At 37.3% G+C, this 21,787-nt stretch overlaps 1 protein-coding gene across 1 annotated transcript in view; it reads right to left on the minus strand.

Moving 5' to 3' along the window:
• sdk2b (sidekick cell adhesion molecule 2b) overlaps positions 1-21,787 on the minus strand; it is a 277,914-nt gene that overhangs the window by 143,582 nt on the left and 112,545 nt on the right. The window contains exons 11-13 of the mRNA XM_020918287.2: positions 20,189-20,291; positions 8,979-9,155; positions 591-727 (exon numbers count right to left, since the gene is read on the minus strand). Coding sequence (XP_020773946.2) covers positions 591-727; positions 8,979-9,155; positions 20,189-20,291 — 417 coding nt within the window. The remainder of the gene's footprint in view (positions 1-590; positions 728-8,978; positions 9,156-20,188; positions 20,292-21,787) is intronic.

Consider the following 21,787-nt stretch of genomic DNA (forward strand, 5'->3'; position numbering starts at 1 on the left):
TGCTCAGACATAAATCCTCCAAATGTAAGGTTGTTTTTACTTCTAAAATTATTCTGTCGACATACACATTTACATCGACAGTCTGGTGTAATAACAGATTTACTTCGGGTGTTCTGTGGAGTGGGTAAGACTGTTTTTAGTGGCAGGATAACTATGGCCATTGACATGCACTAGCCTAGCACCAGCGACCTCTGCAAATACAAGGACTGGATGGAATATTTTAAAAAAAGTGTCTCCACACGTCTCCAACACTCTGGCTCACTAGGAAATGTCCAAATCTCTAATTATTATTTCTACATTCCAAATCACTTTCTTCTTGCTCTTCACTCGAAGCGAAAAACCTGCACTTTTTACATTCGTAAGTCCAGCCATTATAAATTATGCAATACAGTCTCTAAGAAAACAAGCACATGACCAACCCTTCACCCGAAAAGTTACATAGTGCACGTTTAAAACTCCTCAAACAAACCTGGAAGCAAAAAAACCTCCAACTTTTTCACTGAAGTCCAGCCATTATAAATTATAGAGTGTAGCCAAAGTACAGATGTGAGAGCAGAATTGCCCATGACACTGTGTAAACGGCTCCTTACTGTTCTCGGAGACCTCCAGGATGTAGCGGATGAGGGGGCTGTTCCCATCAAAAGGCTTGTTCCAGTTCAGGTCTATGGCTCTCTTCTCCGAGGCGCTCAGTACGGCCGTGGGGTTCTCCGGAGCATGGGGCAGCTGCCTGTGGGGGATACAACAACAACTGTGAGAATAAAAGCATAAAAGAAATGCTATCTCTATCGCGGTGCCAAGGGCGTACAGGACAACACAGGACCTTTTGTTTGGTAAATATTTTATGAAAGAGATACGGGCTGGATGGACAAGGAGAGTGAAAGCAGGTTTTAAAAGATATTACGGATAAATCAGAATCAGTCAAAATTTACAAATAAATATGCAGAAAGGTTGGAAATGTTACAATATAATCATGATTATTTGGCACATAATTTAATTCATAGTTAATACAAATTATTACATCTATACTGTCAAATCAAATATAACCTGCACAGAAAGTATATAAAGTTGTAATAATGTAAGTAATGTTTGTAATGTAATGTAATTACTTTTTTTTACTCTATTTAGCTTAATGGTAGCCACTAATTTGTTCATTTTCCTCAGGCTTTCAAAAAAAAAAAAAAAACCTTTGAAAGCTTGCCTGGGAGTAATCTTGTCTATAATTGAATTTAAAAATGTCTTTCTGAAACTTAAAAATAAAACATTAATTTATAACAATTGTCCATCGAATTTTCAGTTTACAAATGTATTTAGGACTAAAAAAAAACACTATTATGGACGTTGGTTACCACATAGCCAATTCTGGTTCGTTTTTGTTGGTTTTCCTATTATTATTATTATTATTATTATTATTATTATTATTATTATTATTATTATTTTTTAATTTTTAATTTTTTATTATTATTATTATTATTATTATTATTATTATTATTATTATTATTTTATTATTATTATTATTATTATTATTATTATTATATATTTTTTAATTTTATTTAATTTTTTTTTTTTTTTAGGAGACTGGGAGTAAGGAACACAATTTCATTTCATGTTTCATATGAAAATTGACAATAAACTTTTTGAATTTGAATTGTGTCTTTAAACTCTTAACATTTGAATATTTCATCTATAGAAAAATTTATAGGAAATTTACTTCTGTGTATTTTACTGAACCCACAGATCATTTTGTCCGTACATTGTTGTAATCCTTTAATGAAGTTTGGGCTACCTTTTTTTTTTTTTTTTTTTTTTTAATCTTGGCTCAAAGTTAGAAAAACCTAGCTGGAGGATTATCTTATCGATACTTTGCAGTAACATCACACTGGAGGTCTTCTACATGTATGTCTTTTGGTGGAAGGTTCAAAGGTTACCATGGTGACACAATGTACACTAGAGCCCGACTGATATTTCGGTTGGCATAATTAATTACCACCGCGAGCAGGCATTTACCACTAAAGGATAATAGCAGTAGTTTGATTACTTTCCTTACTGGCTAGAATGTCATGGAAAAAAACAAAAACAAACAAAAAATGCCATTAGGCCGACCTACTGTCTTTGAAAATGACTGTAAAGAGGCAGAATATCAATAAATGTTGCCTAAATAAACCCAATTTAAAATCCAGTAGAGCCAGACCTAAGTTTCATAATCAATTTACAGAAGATTTACAGTGAATTTTTACACCACTAAATATATCGGCTCCTCCAACTCGTTTTATCTGTATCATATCGGCCACAAAAAAATCCATATTGGTCGGACCCTAACGCACACATGAGCAAAACCAGACAAGCAAGTTTTAAGATGTCTGAAAATTCAAGAATACAAAACAACACATTTTCAACACAAGCGTTCATGTCACTGATTTTCAATAAAAAAAGGTGAGAGTGACAAACTACAAAACAGTGTGAAACTCTGAGCACACAAATCATCTCTTCTTTTGTAGTACCAACCAAATCAGCTATTTCTGGGCAGATTGTGTTAAAATAAAGATCAGATTAAGTCTAATTTGCTTTTAGTTTGCTTCACACCCCGAAGGAATATTGATGACATCAGGTGTAAAGTATCAACTGTGTGTTATTTGTAAGTGCTAACAGCTTCGCGAAAATCTACGTAACAAAAAATATAAACGCCTACGATTGTTTATATCAGCGATTTTCAATAGGTGAAGAAGAGCCACTGAGGAGGAGCAAAAAATAACATCTGTACACATCTGCAGCAGTGTTGATATTGGTGATTGTGTGTGTGTGTATCAGATGTAAAATTCTGTCACCATTTTGACAAACTAGTTTGGAGCGTCACCTTTTTTGCCTTGTATACAGGACTAAACCAGGACTAAAACCAGGACTAAAACCAGGACTAAACCAGGACTAAAACCAGGACTAAACCAGGACTAAACCAGGACTAAACCAGGACTAAAACCAGGACTAAACCAGGAGTAAATCAGGACTAAAGCAGGACTAAAACAGGAGACTAAACCAGGACTAAACCAGGACTAAAATCAGGACTAAACCAGGACTAAACCAGGACTAAACCAGGACTAAAACCAGGACTAAACCAGGACTAAACCAGGACTAAAACCAGGACTAAACCAGGACTATACCAGGACTCAACCAGGAGTAAAACCAGGACTAAACCAGGAGTAAATCAGGACTAAACCAGGACTAAAATCAGGACTAAACCAGGACTAAACCAGGACTAAAACCAGGACTAAACCAGGACTAAACCAGGACTAAAACCAGGACTAAAACCAGATCTAAACCAGGACTAAAAATAGGACTAAACCAGATCTAAACCAGGACTAAACCAGGACTAAACAGGAGTAAAACCAGGACTAAAACAGGACTAAATCAGGACTAAACCAGGACTAAAACCAGGACTAAAACCAGGACTAAACCAGGACTAAACCAGGACTAAACCAGGAGTAAAACCAGGACTAAACCAGGACTAAACCAGGAGTAAATCAGGACTAAACCAGGACTAAAATCAGGACTAAACCAGGACTAAACCAGGACTAAAACCAGGACTAAAACCAGATCTAAACCAGGACTAAAATCAGGACTAAAACTAGGTCTAAACCAGGACTAAAATCAGGACTAAAACCAGATCTAAACCACATCTAAACTAGAACTAGATCTAGGTCTAAACTAAGTCTAAACCAGGACTAAAATCAGGATTAAAATCAGGACTAAACCAGGACTAAACCAGGACTAAACCAGGAGTAAAACCAGGACTAAAACCAGGACTAAACCAGGAGTAAATCAGGACTAAACCAGGACTAAAATCAGGACTAAACCAGGACTAAACCAGGACTAAACCAGGACTAAAACCAGGACTAAAACCAGATCTAAACCAGGACTAAAATCAGGACTAAAACTAGGTCTAAACCAGGACTAAAATCAGGACTAAAACCAGGTCTAAACCAGGACTAAAATCAGGATTAAAATCAGGACTAACATCAAGACTAAAAGTAGATCTAAACCAGGTCTAAACTAGGAATAAACCAAGACTAAAACCAGGACTAAAATCAGGACTTAAAATCAGGACTGAAACAAGGTCTAAACCAGGACTAAAAATCAGGGCTAAAACTAGGTATAAACCAGGACTAGATCTAGGTCTAAACTAGGTCTAAACCAGGACTAAAATCAGCACTAAACCACGACTAAAATCAGGCCTAAAACCAGGTATAAACCAGGTCTAAACCAGGACTAAAATCAGGCCTAAAACCAGGTATAAACCAGGTCTAAACCAGGACTAAAATCAGGACTAAAACCAGGACTAAATCAGGTCTAAACCAGGAGTAAACCAGAAATAAAACAGGACGAAAATCAGGACAATAATCAGGTATAAACCAGGACTAAAATCAGGACTAAACCAGATCTAAACCAAATTTAAACTATGTCTAAACGAGGACTAAACCATGTTTTAACCAGGACTAAACCAGGACTAAAGCCAGGTATAAACCAGGTCTAAACCATTTGAACTCCTTTTCATTTACTCTCCTTTTAGAATGACCTTGAAAACAAAACACAGAGCTAAGAAGCATTAATTTCCTTCCGTGCGATTCCAGATGCGCAGTTTGATAGATACAGATAGACGCTCGCAGCTCTGTCAAAAACCACGCAGCAACACACGCCATGACAACATCAGTCAGCTCAAGACGCCGGGAACTTAGACATCTCATTCATATTCAATTTAGCTTGAGATGTAGCGTTGCACCGCGCCGGGAAACAGACAAAGTTAGACTGGAGAAAAGAGCATCGCAAATCACAAATGCAGTACAGAAAGCCAGTGGAAGTGTACGGGAACAGCGAGGAGAGTACAGGGACTAGAGAGACAGGACAAAAAAAAACATATATATAGTCTCTAGTGGGTAGCAGGGTGAAAATGAGGACAGAGAAAGTGCGGAGATGCTGGCGTTTAGGTGGGAATGAGTCAGAGGTGTCTTGTTTGTTGTGGGTACGGGAGGGACATGTCGAGCCTTGTATTTCTGGACAGGAGAATGTGGTGGAGATTGGAAAAGACAGAGATGAGAATAAGACTGACGCCGAGTGAGGATTAGAGCACGCCGGGGGGTCATCTGAAATAAACCAGAAAAGGTCGACGTGTCATTCTCGAAGCAGATTCAGAGAGAAATCATCACGCTATTAGAATCTGACATCGGTTTATTGAGCGTTTATTTATGGTTTGGATATTTTAAATGCGTAAACCAAGTCTAAACCAGCACTAAACCTGGACTAACCCAGAACTAAAATCAGGACTAAAACCAGGTCTAAACCAGGGTTAAACCAGGACTAAAATCTGGACTAAAACCAGGTATAAACTCAATCTAAACCAGGATTAAAATAGGACTAAAATCAGGTATAAACCAGGTCTAAACCTGGACTAAAATCAGGAATAAAATCATGTATAAACCAGGTCTAAATCAGCACTAAACCAGCACTAAACCTGGACTAAACCAGGACTAAACCAGGACTAAACCAGGACTAAATCAGGACTAAAATCAGGTCTAAACCAGGTGTAAACCAGGTGTAAACCAGGACTAAACAGGACTAAAATCAGGACTAAAACAGTTCTAAACTAGGATTAAACCAGGACTAAAATCAGGACTAAAACTAGGACTAAAATCAGGACTAAAACCAAGACTAAATCAGGACTAAAACCAGGTCTAAACCAGGACTAAAGTAAGGACTAAAACCAGGTATAAATCAGGTCTAAACTAGGACTAAACCAGGACTAAAATCAGAACTAAAATCAGGACTAAACCAGAACGTTAGCATTAGAGTTAATTATTATTATTATTTATATTTAAGATATTTTAAATCACAATACTGATCTAAAATTTAAAAAAAAAAATAAAAATTGAACAAAGTAAGTAAAAAGCAGTGGGCGTGTATGGTGGGTTGCTGAAAATGGTTTTTCGAAGCAATGGGCCTCGTGAGTGCAGGAAAATGACGATTACTCAGTGTTGTTTTTGGATTAGTGAGCGCAATAATGGTTTAAAGACCCAATATTACGCAAAACTGACTCTCGTGAGATTTAAGTCATGTTATAATGTTGTTACCTCATCAAAAAACAGACCTGGAGTTGTGTTTTGTTCCATTCACGGGTGTCTGAGTAACACTTTATTATTAGTTTGTTTACATCACCAAAGCTCAAAATGCTCTGTTCCATGTTGTGATCTTGTGTAATCAAGCTGTAGTTTTCACATTTACAGCTTCCTTTTACGTCTAGTTCAGTAGAGATTGACAATTCCAAGGCTGAAATCATGCAAATGTTTCTAGTGAAGGTGTGTGGAAGTTAAAATGGCTAAAGAGAAATCCGATTTGTAACCTCTAATGTTATGCTTCTACGTCAATGTCAGTGTGGTATCTCATGATGTCAAGATTGTGTCTTATTGTGCGGTTTCTACCTAGCCTGATTCATCAGCCGGTTTCACTTCATGGAAACCATCTGACCTCGCAGTGTTTGGATTTGTTCGCTCGATGGTAGGTGGATACTTTTTATCATTTAACCAATTCCAGCTATTTGGTCGTGACGTATGTAATGCACTTCTAACGAGGCTAACTGGTATATTAAGCTTTTCCCAAATCCCGTAGGAAGAAGGACAATAACGTCTTTCCCTTTGATAAAATTCACCAAACCTTCTCTTTGTTCCGGCTTTAAATCCTCGATCTCGGGAATCGTTGCCAACACAGAATGTATGTCTCTTCGCTGATTGGCTAGTGTCCGGACTCACACTTCCAGGGTTCTTGCAAACCGCCTAGTGTATTCTGATTCCTGACCTAGTCGCTGGAGGGAAATTAAATCGAGCGGAGGCACTAGGTGGCGCCCGCCTGGCTAGTTTCTACCATGTTTGTGCTATGAATTGTCATTGACAGTTTGTCTATTGTGTGACGTGTGTTATGTTGTCTCTATCTCTCTGACCTGCCACGGACTATAAGTATATGTTCAAGAATATGCATTGTCCCTTTTAAATAAATAAAACTAAAACTAAAAACTAAAACTAAAAACACAGTGGAGCACCTCCTGTATTACCACATGACGTCACAAGGTGGAACAGAGTGTTTTCTGTTTGAGAGAAGAATAAATATGCAGGGTTTGTGAGTTAAACATGTGTGAATGAAACAAAACACAACTCCAGGTATGTTTGAGGAAAAACATTACAACATAGATCAGAAAATAGTGTAATATGGGCCCTTTAAAGTAATAATTAGTGTTTAGAGGGTTCGTCCACCAGCCCTTGGGCAAGACACTTCACCTACTTTGCCTGTGTAGGGGAGCAGTGGCTTTGCGAGCAGCTTGAAGTCAGTGTGACGTGAATGAATGACAACTACAGTGTAATGTTTGAGAGGCTTGTCAAGCGCAATATGCCATTCTTGAACCTCTACCAGACCTTCACAGGGACTTTTAGCACATTTCAGACAGACTGTCAAAATATTACTGGGAGACTCAAAAAAAAAAAAAAAAAAAAAAAAAAAAAGTCAAATAGATAAAAATACTGAGATATTAATTTTGTCAACATCGCCCGCAGTTGGAATAAGATCTAAAACGTGATCATTTTAAAGTGGCTATAGCCAATTTGTGTTGGTGTATAGTAACAAATATATTGTAAAAGCAGCTCTCCGTGTGCTGTCTGCAGATAATCACAAGTCTTTTTAGCATTCATGAATCAGAAAGTGTACTGTTAGCATGCTAGCTGGTTAATTTAGTTTAACCATTAGGGTAAAACGCTGCTCTGGCATTTGAAAGTTGTGAAAAGTGCTTTTAAACTCATCGTGGTGAATAATGAGGAGTCTCAGAATGTACAAGATATCACTGCAAACTCTTTAAAATACTTAGATATTAAAACAAACTCTTAAAATACTTAGATATTAATTTTGTCAACATTGCTCACACGAAAAGCAAAAAAAAATAATTAATTAAAAGTGACCATTTCAAAGTTTCTGTGCCTGATTTTTGTCCATGTAGTGTTTTTTTTTTTCTATAAGCAGCTCTTAGTCAAAATGAAACTGCATGTAACATCTGCTTTGCATCTAATTTGGATGCTCAGAATATACATACAGTATAAGGTAAGTAAGGGATAACTTTGAATGACTGCAAAAAAAATAAAAAATACAAAATTCAAAATGAAATAGTTTTGTTTTTCATGATTTGTGGTGGAAGAACAACTCAATTTTGTTACTTAAATAAAAGTACAGAAACATTAGCAAAAACAAAATACTCAATGACATGACATGACATAAAACATCTACTTAAGTAAAAGTATTAAAGTACTTGTTTGAAAATGTACTTCAAGAGTAAAAAGTAAAAGCATTTCGTGCAGATTTTATGATCTAATAAGGCTTCAAATGTAGTGATTTTGATAAAGATTTGTGCTGAATTTTGTCCAACACACATGTGAATCGTTGCTTTTTTTCTAGGTAATTTGATTTTATTTGTATATTTTTGTTTGCTCAAATTATGAACTTGATTAAAAAACAAAAAAAAACTCCTAATTTCAGCAGGTCTCACGCAATAATAAAACATACTTTTACTTTTCAGTCCTGTTCAGAAATGTAGTGAATGTTCTGAAGTAAAAGTAAAAAGTATCCACTTTAAAATCAACTTAAGTAAAGTACAGACACCATTATTATTATTATTATTATTATTATTATTATTATTATTATTATTATTATTATTATTATTATTATTTTATTTTATTTTATTTTATTTTATTTATTTATTTTTTTCATGTAAGTACAGTACTTTACTACTTTACTTTGTTACATTCTATCACTGGATTTGAGATGGTAAACATTAGGTACAGAGCCTTTAACTTCTCACCTATAGTCTTTCTTCCTATTTGTAACCTCTTTGAGTGTCTCAAAACGTGCTATATAAGTCTTTAAGATGTATGATTATGATTATGATTCATTAAACACAGTACCTGACTCTGAGGTGGGCGCTGCGTGAGTCATTCCCTCCCACAGACGTGACTCTACAGGTGTACGTCCCGATGTCTCCGGACCAGGTTTGGGAAATATGCAGGGTCCCGTCCGTGTCCAACTTCATTCTGGGAATCGACTGGACATTTATCGGCGTGCCCTCCTTCTCCCAAATGTGTCTGTGAATAATACAAAAATCAAAACATGTATTAGAACAACAACGGCAGTGACCTTTGGAGAGGAGTTTCCAGAAGTTTAATCACAACCTAATTGAGATTCGATGCAGTTAGCAAATCGCAAAGGCTGCAGTTTTTGAGGTACTATAATTTCATACACAAACAACAAAATATTCTTATTCTGCACAAAAAGCTAAACCTGCACAAACAAGCTCTAAAATGTGATTCTTGTATCAGTTCATATTTCAGTATTTTTGTCAATTCTGGAGATGCTGAAAATGCGAACTTTGGTCACATTTTTATACAGCACTTTTCCACTTTCAAGGTACTCAAATCGATTTACAACAAGGTAACACACTCACCCATTCACACACGCACCAATGTATGCAGGCACTGTGGTCGAGGTGGGTTAAGTGTCTTGCCCAAGGACACAACGACAACAGTCATCTGTGAAAGCTGGAACTGCACCGTCAACCTGTGGGCCAGTGGATCTGACCGTTCAACCAACGATTTAAAAGTCGAGAGCGGGATTCGAAACGCCAAACTTCAGATTATTAAAGGTGAACGATGAAACTCCTCTGGTGGGGGGTTCGCTACCATGGAGATCTTAGGGCCTGTTTACACGAAAATGCTTGCAGGTAAAAATGACAAGTGAAAGTGCCTTTCATTTAGACGGTGATGGCGTTTTTGGGGCTTAAAAATGCTAAAATCTGAAACCACCCTCCAGAGTGAAAAAGTTGAATACGCACCGCCGTAGTGTTTCCGTCTACACTGCCTAAGACGCAAAACTCTGGTCAGATCTGCTCACGTCGCGTATGCGTTTACGTCACATACATCACCACCAAGCTGCCTGGCATGCATCCAATTCCACAGACTTTTGCGTCACCGTATGCATGCCGATTTCCTCCTGAAAACGCTCGTCTAAACGCGGAATAAAAAGTGAAGAAGCGATGCCACTTTTGCGTCTTCTGTTCAGACCATCATCATATAAACGTAACCTTACTGTTTGCCCTGGAATGTTTCACAGTATGGCATTAAAATTCACTATGTTACATATATTCAATTAGAGGTGTTGTTATTACTAGATAAATTGAAAATCTAATCACAATCATACGGCTTGGCAGAAAAATCGCAATTAAGATATTGTTCCCAAATCGATCAGCCCTCCTTTCAAGATATGTATTGATTAGGGACGTAACAATAACCAAAATACCTTGATATCATACCACCAAAAGTCTAAAAATAATATCGCGGGCTGTCACAATATATCGAATTACAAGTGAAATGCTTGGTTTTATAGTAGCAGTAGCCAGTAAACATAGGAAACTACATATCCCATGATTCATTTCAGCACAGACAACATGAAGAAATTTGTTTTTTACTTGAATTCTTCAGATTATGATGCACCAGAATCTTGTCAAGGTATTTTAAAAGCAAAAAAGTGACCCATCTACAATTATATCAGTCTTTCCAAAATATGGCAACAAATATCGTACCGCAAGAGTCATATCGTGAAAATATTGTATCCAGAGATTTGGATATTGTTACATCCCTAGTATTGATGTGCGCATTTATTTCCCACTATAAGGTTCTTTTCCATAACAGTCAAGTGTGTTACAGTTGGAGAAGAGGACAAGTTAACTTATGCATACTTGTTCCGGGCACTGACTTAAAAGTGTCAAACCTAAAATTCACATCTTTAAATACTGGGTCAACGCTTTGTGAGAGGAAATAGATCATATTCTAAACAGGTCATGTCTGCATTTCAATAGGCAAGTTATGTAAATTGTCCTTTTTGCTGTCCGCAGTTATAATAAGAAGTGATGGCACGACCTGTGAAACTGAATAAAGTGCAAACGCAGCCTAAACAAAAGTGAGGGGTGGACTGAAAACAAAATATTGACATAGAAAAGTCTTGCAATGCGTCGTGTGAGTGAAAAGTCAAACGGAAATGCAACTTTTTCCCACTTTAATGACAAGTTATGTGAATTTTAAGGGATGGTTTTGGTATCTGATATCGGCACAATACTGAAAAAGTTTATTAGATTAAATATCGGCTTCCAAATATCGGTTAACTCGATATCCTAGACATATAAATTGATGTAATAAGACTACTTTACTTTTGCAGTTGCCCCAGAAAGTTTCTTAATGTTTGAATATTTATTTATACAAATTTGTTCTGTGATTCCATTCGGGATAAATAACAGCTGCATAACACATTTGCTCTACTTTTGTCTTTGTTTTTGTATAAAGGAAATAAGATGCTGTTTTCTCTGGACTGGTCCTTATCTGCACTGAAAGCTACAGTAAAGAAATTGATATTGACCTGAAAAAGCAGGAGTGGTGTATCCCTAATTTTAAACACAATTCATTCAAGTCAAATTAGTGGACTCACAATACAGTGTTCAGACAATGTTGACATGGCATTACCACAGAAAAGTAGACAAATTGTTGTGTCATTGTCACTGTTGGGCAAGTTACTTTAAAAACGTAATGCGTTATTTATTACTTATTACTGTCATTTCAAAGTAATTCGTTACATTACAATATTACTGCATTTAAAATGTAAGGCATTACATTACTATTGCATTACTTTAAGTTACTCTCACCAAAATAAATGCGAAGATGCTGAACTTTTGCGCCGTATATGGACTGAACCAGGACTAAACCAGGTCTAAACCAGGTCTAAACCAGGACTAAACCAGAGCTGAACCAGGACTGAACCAGGACTATAACAGGACTAACCTCGGACTGATTCCAGGACTGAAGAGGAGAACTAAACCAGGACTGAACTAGGACTAAAACAGGACTAAACCAGAACTAAACCAGAACAAAACCAGGACTAAACCAGAACTGAACTAGGACTAAAACAGGACTCACTGTCGGGATGGGCTCGAAGGTGACCGCAGGAGAAAGGAGCGGCTCTGCTCCGCACCTCACGGAGGTAAGAGCGGCTGTCGCCCGATCGCGCTTTATGGACACCGTGTTCCGCGGGCTCGCGGCCCTGATTTCAGCAACTATTTGCGGGTACCCGACCCGGTGTAAGACTCTGCTACAGCACGTAACTTCTACCTTCCTTCAGCGTGTCCAGAAGTCCAACTTTTTGTGCGATAGTGAGCATCTTCCTCTGCCTTTTGGGTGCGAGCACAGGAGCCTTTGTCAAGTGCAGAACGTTTTGTCGACGTTGTGGGTTTTGTCGGACAGAAAACTTGCAAACATACAGCACTTCGGACGACTGTAAACCAGGTCTAAACCAGAACTGACCCAGGTCTAAGCCAGGTCTAAACAGCGTAGAGTTCTGTGTCGGTCCTTTCCCCGCGGTTACCTGAAGGTCTACTTCGGCCACGTCTCCGGCGTTTCACCGCTGCTGATATCGCGGTGATTTTAGCGAATTTGTATGAAGAAAAACACACCACTTCGATCCAGGTTAAAAAAGCATTGTAACGCGCGTTACTCACATTTGTACCGAGTAAAATATTACAATTTTTTCCCCTGTAATGCCTTACATTACTGCGTTACAGCAAAAAGCAATGCATTACTGTAATTCGTTACTTTTATAACGCATTACTCCCAACACTGGTCATTGTTAAAATTTAGCCGGTGAAAGAAGATATTTGAAGTGGGAACTAAAAGGTGGTCATAAAAAATATAGGTACAAACTACATTTAAAGGGACCGTCCCGAATTTTTGACATAGATCTTAATTTCCTAGTGAGCCAGAGTGATGGAGACATGTAGAGACACTTTTTTTTTTAAATATTCCATCCAGTCCTTGTATTTGCAGAGGTCACTGGTGATAGACTAGTGCATGTCAATGGCCATACTTATCCTGCCTCTAAAAACAGTCTTACCTACTCCACAAAACACCCGAAGCAAATCTATTATTACACCAGACTGTCGATGTAAATGTTTGTGTTGATAGAATAATTTTAGAAGTAAATCCAACCTTGCTTTTGAAGGATTTAAGTCTGAGCAGCAGCAGTGAGTTGTACTTCCTGATAGAAAGCTTGGCAGCGGCGGACTGATATATGAGAAAATAGTCCCTCAACATGCGACGATTCATGAGATGCAAGGTTTGATTTATTTCAAACATTATTCTATCAACACAGACATTTACATCGACAGTCTGGTGTAATAATAGATTTGCTTCGGGTGTTTTGTGGAGTGGATAAGACTGTTTTTAGTGGCAGGCTAACTATGGCCATTGACATGCACTAGCCTAGCGCCAGTGACCTCTGCAAATACAAGGACTGGATGGGATATTTTAAAAAGTTTCTCCACACATCTCCAATACTCTGGCTCACTAGGAAATGAGCTCCTATGTCCAAAATTCCAGACTGTCCCTTTCATAAATGACAACGTTTTGATCAGTGGATCTTCATCAGGTCATGGTTCTCTCTATGTACCTTCTGCCCACTGATTCACCAATCCAAAAGTGAGCCATACGAGATGTCCACACAACACAATATACACATCATGCAAGATTCAGTCATTACTCAAGACCATCTATCATATTTTATCATCGGGAAAATAAATTATATAACATTATAAGAAGTGTTTGATTCAAGACACTAGAGGCCAACTATTTTAACTAACTAAAAGATGGGAAATAAATCTAAAACAATTTAATTTAACCACACATGCTAATTTATACTAACTGCTTTTAATCGATTCATATTCCTAATTTACACCAGAGGAGCCATTTAAGCACACAGAGCTACTAAAATACAATTACTGCTCTTGAAAATATGTTTGAAACAAGCACACAGCTAATTCTCACTAATAAGTAAAGTGTAACATCATAATTTCCTTTGTAACAGTGAGTTTGTAGTAAAACAGTTGGTTGAGTTTTGAGTGGGAGTCAGTGGGAGCAGGGCCTCTCCCAAATACATCTGCACAAGCTCTACTTTCACTGATAATGTGGGCCAATATTTCCACACCATCTGCCGACGATAGGTACAGCTGTGATCACCTGCACTGTGTTCTGGTATCCGAAGTTAGATCATTTGTATTTTGGTTACAGTTTCAGAAATTTTGAAAAGTCTGCAAGAGTACAATAAACTCATTTCGTAAACAACTGCTCTTTTTTTCATATCTGTAAGGTCAAAGATATTACTTCCAAGTTAATTATCTATCTAATTATGTAATTATCTCAAGTACTGTACCCTTTTCAGAATTTTTATTTATTATTGAAAGCAATTAAGTCACTTTTTTCATAACACAATATATGTTTGACACAAAATTACCAATAGAATTTTACTTACTATAATTTTTTTTTACCATTTTCCAAGTAGTACTGAAGTATTGGGGTCAGTAATTGCACAATACACTTGGTTATTTCTATACCGTGAGATACTAAAATTATTTACAGCCCTATGAGGCAACTATTGGTTTTATATTGATCCTTTGCAGCTGATTGTCGGCACTGCTCTGTCTCAAGCTCTGTTAGACTTTAATCTGAGTTTTATTTGACCACAATCTGACCATAAAGAACTAACTTAGCCCTTCTCAAATAACATTACAGTCACTAGCAGTTTTTTTTGTTCATCACTCTCACCTTTTTGTTGAAAATCAAACTCCTAAACAGGACCATGGGCAATTGTATTGATCACAGGCTCTTGAAAATGCACTGTTTAAAGGGACAGTTCAGAATTTCCTAGTGAGCCAGAGTGCTGGAGACGTGTGGAGACACTTTTTTAAATATTCGATCCAGTCCTTGTATTTGCAGAGGTCACTGGTGCTAGGCTAGTGCATGTCAATGGCCATAGTTAGCCTGCCACTAAAAACAGTCTTACCCACTCCACAAAACACCCAAAGTAAATCTATTATTACACCAGACTGTCCATGTGAATGTCTGTGTTGATAGAATAATGTTTGAAATAAAAGTAAACTTGCATCGCATGAATCGTCACATGTTGAGGGACTATTTTTTCACATATCAGTCCGCCGCTGCCGAGCTTTCTATCAGGAAGTATAACTCACTGCTGCTGCTCAGACTTAAATCCTTCAAATGTAAGGTTGGTTTTACTTCTAAAATTATTCTATCAACACAGACATTTATATGGACAGTCTGGTGTAATAATAGATTTGTTTCGGGTGTTTTGTGGAGTGGGTAAGACTGTTTTTAGCGGCAGGCTAACTATGGCAATTGACATGCACCAGCCTAGCACCAGCGACCTCTGCAAATACAAGGACTGGATGGAATATTTTATAAAGTGTCTCCACACGTCTCCAACACTCTGGCTCACGAGGAAATGAGCTCCTATGTCCAAAATTCCAGACTGTCCTTTTAAATCCATTTTGTATTTTGTCTTGTTTTTTAGACAATCTAAAAACGTACATCAGGCTGTATTTGCGAAAATGCAAACTGTGTTACCATGCCAACTGCTTAACATTCCATCACAGCCACATGTGTAAAACACCCCCAGCATGCTATCACGGCAAAGTATCAATTAGGCTTTACACAGCATGAACTAAATTGACTGCAGTGATTTTGTATGCGACGGAAATCCTAGTTTAATTCCGGGTCTCAGGTTCATTTGCGTTACCATGTTTTCTGATAAATTGAATCCTGTTCGTTCAAATATAACACCTTTAACAACACAACTTAGCCCAACCAGCATGAACCAATGTGATTTAAACCCTCTGTATAAACTGTAATTGCTTTAGCTCCATAGCATTCTGTCAAGTCCTATTCTAAATATACCCGCTTACCCACCTGCTGGAAAATGAACAGCCAAATACATTATACATGACACCCATAGATTCTACTTTAATTAGTTTTGACGTGCAATAATGACTTCGCACAGGTCTAGCTTGTTTCTCTCATTCTCGTAATATGAATCGGTCACAGAATTCGCTATTAGCCGAGCATTTTATCTTTTCTTCCTCCCCTCGGTCTCTTTTTCGAACCCTAACACATCACAGCATGAATATCAGAGCCTCCTGATGTCTGCATATCAAACGCACCCAATGCCGCTCATCAAAACTGCACAACTCAAATCGCCTGCCTCAGATGTGGGTCCCTGCTCCGAATAAAAAGTGACAGAACGCTTCACTGATCACCGGCGATGTTTGATAACAGTTCACCAGGATGAAAAAAATAACAGTTTGTAGTTGTAAACTTGTAGTAAAGGTGGCTGTATGGAAATTGGTGAATCATGTGTTCAGTTGGCTGTGTGCAAAATGGTACCTATCTACTAGCAGCACTCAAACAGTTATAACGGCCATTTCTGCTCTATTCATATCTCTGTGGGGGTTTTGCCGAGTCTTGCTAAAAACTACAAATACTGACAAATCATGTGGATGTTGAGTTGTATATGGACATCACTGACAGCGTGTTAAACACTCCACCAGGGGGCAATTCAGTATTTAAAAAGGTAATTCTTTGTCATAGATAGTCACAGTATTATATAAATGAAGTGGACTAAGGGAGTGTGACATTGCCCGTAAAGTCTGACTCTATCCAAATTAAATTAAATTAAATTAAGGTTTTAAAAGAGCCAATCAAGAGTGAGGTTATTGTTAGTAGTGTTGTAGTCAAGACCGCACTAATCGAGACCAAGACCGGTTCGAGATCACAGGATCCAGAGACCAGGACAAGACCAAGACTTTTAAAGTTTGAGACCAAGACGACAGCCCATCGAGACCAACTCAAGACCATCTTTGTCATTCCCGACATTTATTTGTATTTTACAGTTATTTTGGCACATATATATCAATGTTTTTATAAACCCTATCTCCATTTTATCTGATTAATGTTCATTTAGGCTTAAAATAGGCCAAGCAAATTGCACTGCACTTAAACACTGTGCCCCTATTTTGGATCCTCACCCACAGTTTGAGAACCCATTTATTAATCCCACTTTCACTGGCACTTTACAGAAAACAACTTCAACGTGAATCAAGTGTTTTTTTTTATTATTATTATTTTTTATTTATAAATTTTACAGTTACATTCTCTTACTGGTTTTGCAAGTGATATTTAGCACCTCTGCACATTTACTGGCCATAATGAGATATGATCACTCATTGGGTGTCAGATCTTGAGTCCAACACAAGACCAACACCAAGCCCCATCAAGACCGAGACAAGACTGAGACCAAGGCCCATCAAGACCGAGACAAGACCGAGACCAGGCCCCATCAAGACCGAGACAAAACCAAAACCAAGCGCCGACAAGACCAAGACAAGACCAAGGCCAAGCGCCATCAAGACAAGACTGAGTTCAAATGTGCTCCAGTCCAAAACGAGACCAAGACTGTAAAAAAGCAGTCTTGAGGCCGGTCTCGAGACCAAGACCAGTCTCGGGCACTACGACACTAGTTGTTGGGCCCAGGGCGGGCGCTTTGCAACACTGTCAATAAAACCCATTGCTGAGTTTAGCAGGAACAACCTTGGAGAAAGAAGGTTGTTATTAATAGGCTGTTCATAGCTTGATTTCTAGACTAAATAGTGAAATAAAAACACCAGGATCATGTAGGGCAGGTTAAAATGAATATTATTAAGGTCAGCAGAGAGTGGGGCCTACAATTATTCATTAAAACATGAATTGAGCCATGGAACTGAATAAGCCTAATAAGTTTTAAAATAACACAACAAACTAAAATACTCTGCACATGAAATCAATTGGTTAGTCTTTATTATACAATTAACTTTGTTGTTTTGTTAGATTTGATGTTTTAATAAAAGTTAGCATTAGCACACAGCTTATTGGAAAACATCTCAGGATAGAGAAGAATAATGAGGAGTTAGCAGTAACATAATGGGTTTGTGTTAGACAAGAAAAAAAGTTCTATTCTACTGACAAGGCATCGTTTGATTACATAGTCCAACAGTTCGTATAAGACAAAGTAAACTTTCTGTAAAAACTGTAATGCATTTGATGTATTCTTCACATGGCTTTTCAAAACTAAAGGCAGTGTGAACAAAACAGATCAACTCTTAATGGTGGGTAGATATGTAGACTCACACTATGGTTGAAGTTCAAATAAGCAAAACATCTATGGCAGCACACCAGGGCACTGCATATAAAGCCAAGTGATTCAAGCCCGCCGCACAACAGTAAAGGAAATAATATGGGCGCACTGGAACTTTTTCTCTATAGATTTTATCACAACACAACAATTTACTCACAGTTTTGAAGTCACTTTCGTCTATTCAAATGTTGTTGCTTACTCTCCATTAAAAAGCTCATATCAGGCTATTTTCAGATCTGTGTTATAATGTTGTTTCCTCACTGAAAACAGACCCGGAGTTGTGTTTTGTTTCATTCACACACGTTTTAGCACACAAATCCTGCATATTTAGGCTGAGCTATTCTCTCAAGCAGAAAACACTCTGTTCCACTTTTTGACGTCACGTGGTAATACAGGAAGTGCTTCACTGTGTTTTTAAACTCCATACACCTTCACTAGAATCTTTTGGATGATTTCAGCCCTGGAATTGCCAATCTCTGCTGAATAAAAGGTAAGGGAGCTGTTAACTAAAGCTAAAACTACCGGTTCATGACATCACAAGGTGGAACAGAGCATTTTGAGCTTTGGAGATGTAGACAAGGTTACTCAGACATGTGAATGAAACAAAACACAACTCCAGGTATATTTTTGAGGAGGTAACAACATTCTAACATGACTTAAAGCTCACAAGAGTCCATTTTGCATTATATAGATCAGGGGGTGTCAAACTCAAATTCACAGAGGGCCAAAATTTTAAACTGGGACTAAGTCGTGGTCCAAACTATTTTTTGAAAATTCAAAAATGTTTAATTTATTGAAAAATCTCAATAACATCTACATGTTTTCTCTTCTTTCGAGATATGTAATGTTAAACCTTTTCTTATAAAAAAAAAAAGTGTTTAATTTAGTGTTGTTTTGCTTAAACATTGATTCCAGAACAAGTGAAATATAAAATATAACCAAATTTTAAATAAATGTCTCTATAGTCTACCTGTAGCCAGTGGGCAGCTCTAATACATGTTTGATCTCGCGGGCCAAATATAATTATATGGCGGGCCTAAGTTTGACATGTCTGATATAGATCCTTTAAATCTTTGTTTTCCAAAGACTGGGGCACAAGATTTTTTTGGGGCGTCACCTTGTCACGATCTAACCAGGATGGTGCCCCCTAGTGAAATTGTAGGCATCATCAATAAAATTCAAAATTCAAACATGACTGTATTTCCAATCTCGTTTCCACTTCCTGTCTGTCACTTTCAATCAGCCAATCACTGCATCCTACTTTTGCCCCAAACTTAATCACCACTTAGGATTTTCATCCCTGATATTCTCACCCACAGCCGTAGAACTATACACCTCTATGATGCAAAAAAAAATCTTGGCCAATTCAAGTATATAATGCAACAATAAGTAGATTTCTTTAATAATTTATATTATCAAGTATTACTTTAGCCTTGTTTTAGTCTTGATCTGTGTTAAGTTTTTATTTGTGCATTTTTGTTTTAATTTAACTGAACTGAAGTGGAAAGTATATTTTAATATTGCAGTAATATTGTTATTGAAAGAGAAAACAGATATCTCACTCTTTTTTCATATCACGCAGCACTAATAATTTGCCATTTATATGTTTAAATCAAGCTTCACAGTCCCGAAGCGTTAACATTTGATAAAAGACTGAAATATGAACTGCCAAACGAATACAAGAATCCCACGCATTTCTGAACACAGTCGTGGAGATCTAAACTACAGGGTTAGCAGCTTTTACACATCAAAAGACAACATTAAGACTGGATATTTTGTTGTTTGTGCAAGATATTATAGTATCAAAAACAGCAGCGTGGGTCATATGCTAAAAGCTGCCATTACATTTAAGATTCAATTAACCCTGCATACCTTTACGACTCGCAAAATCCTCAAAGTATTTTAAAACCCTATTTCAAAACTGTCCCCCACACACACTTTTCTCTTTTCTTTTTTTATCTCGTTCAAACAGCTCAAACCTAAATCCCAAACGTGGCTCCTGTTTGAAGACCCCGACCTTAGATGTGCTTTATTTCTTCTTTCTGTAATCGGCGCTTACCTGACAGAAACACTGGGGTCGTGGGTCACTCCGCAGGTCAGGACTGCTTTGGTACCTTTGATAACGCTCTGGTCCTGAGGGGGAGTGGTGATTCTAGTTCGGGCTAGGGAGACACACACACACACAAACAGAAGAAAAAATATATCTCTTTAGAACGCGAAAACTCGGAAATAAAACACGGCGGAATGCGTTTTCAAAAACTCATTCCAGACAAAATGACATGCAGCGTTTTCAGTGATGGATTCTGGTTGTTGATGACTGCACGGTGCACACAAGAGAAGCTTTTGTATTGGGAGGAATTGGCTTTATCATTGTATCTACAATCGTACAATTCCACAACAGTTCAGAAGTGGAAGAAGTGGTGCTTAAAAACTGTATTCCAGCGCAGACACGTCAAGACTAAGAGCACTTGAGCGGAACGTCTCAACACGGGAATATATAAAGGTTCATAAAGTAAAGTGAAGGCTACCTCAGCGACAATAACATTCAGAGTTATGAAGTACTGTTATTGTGATCACTGATACTACAACTATTACTCTACTACTACAACTACAGCTACTACTACTACTATAACTACTAGTACTGACATTAAACTACTACAACTACTTATAACACTCATATCCAACTGAAATTAAAATAGTAAAAGGGATCTGTTCTTATCATATTTTTTTCCAATTTCAGTGTAACTAACAATTAACATTTTACTTTTTTTTTTTAATAAAAGGTAGCTACTACTACTACTAATGCTACTACTACTACTCCTACTACTCCTATTACTACAACTACTACGAATGCTACAACTACTACTACTACTGCTACTACTAATGCTACTACTATGAATGCTACTCCTACTACTCCTACTATTACTACTAATGCTGCTACTACTAATGAATGTTACTACTGCCAATACTACTACTACTACTACTACTACTACTACTACTACTACTACTACTACTACTACTACTACTACTACTACTACTACTACTACTACTACTACTACTTACTACTACTAATGCTACTACTACTATTGCTACTACTACTACTACTACTACTAATGCTACTACTATGAATGTTACTAATACCAATACTACTACTACTACAACTGATGCTGCTACTGCTACTACTACTGCTACTACTACTACTAATGCTTCTCCTACTAATGCTACTGCTACTACTCCCACTACTACAACTACTACTAATGTTTTTACTACTAATGCTTCTATTACTACTACTAATACTACTACTCAGAATGTTACTACTAATACTACTACTACTGCTACTGCTGCTACTACTGCTATTACTACTTCTGCTACTATTACTACTACTGCTACTGCTACAAATGGTACTACTACTACTACTAACGCTACCACTACGAATGCTACAACTACTACTCCTACTACTACAAATGTTATTACACTAATACTACTAATGCTACTGCTACGATGCTACTACTACTACTACTAATGCTACTACTACAACTACTGCTACTACTATTACTGCTATTACCACTACTATTAGTACTCTTGTAACATCTTCAAAGACTATTTTAATGCCTTTACCATATCAGCTACTACAGCTAATAATAAAGCTCCTTCCTTA

The sequence above is a fragment of the Boleophthalmus pectinirostris genome, unplaced genomic scaffold, assembly GCF_026225935.1.
Source record: "Boleophthalmus pectinirostris isolate CB_2022bp ecotype Guang Dong unplaced genomic scaffold, ASM2622593v1 HiC_scaffold_14, whole genome shotgun sequence".
In the NCBI taxonomy this organism is placed as follows: Eukaryota; Metazoa; Chordata; class Actinopteri; order Gobiiformes; family Gobiidae; genus Boleophthalmus; species Boleophthalmus pectinirostris.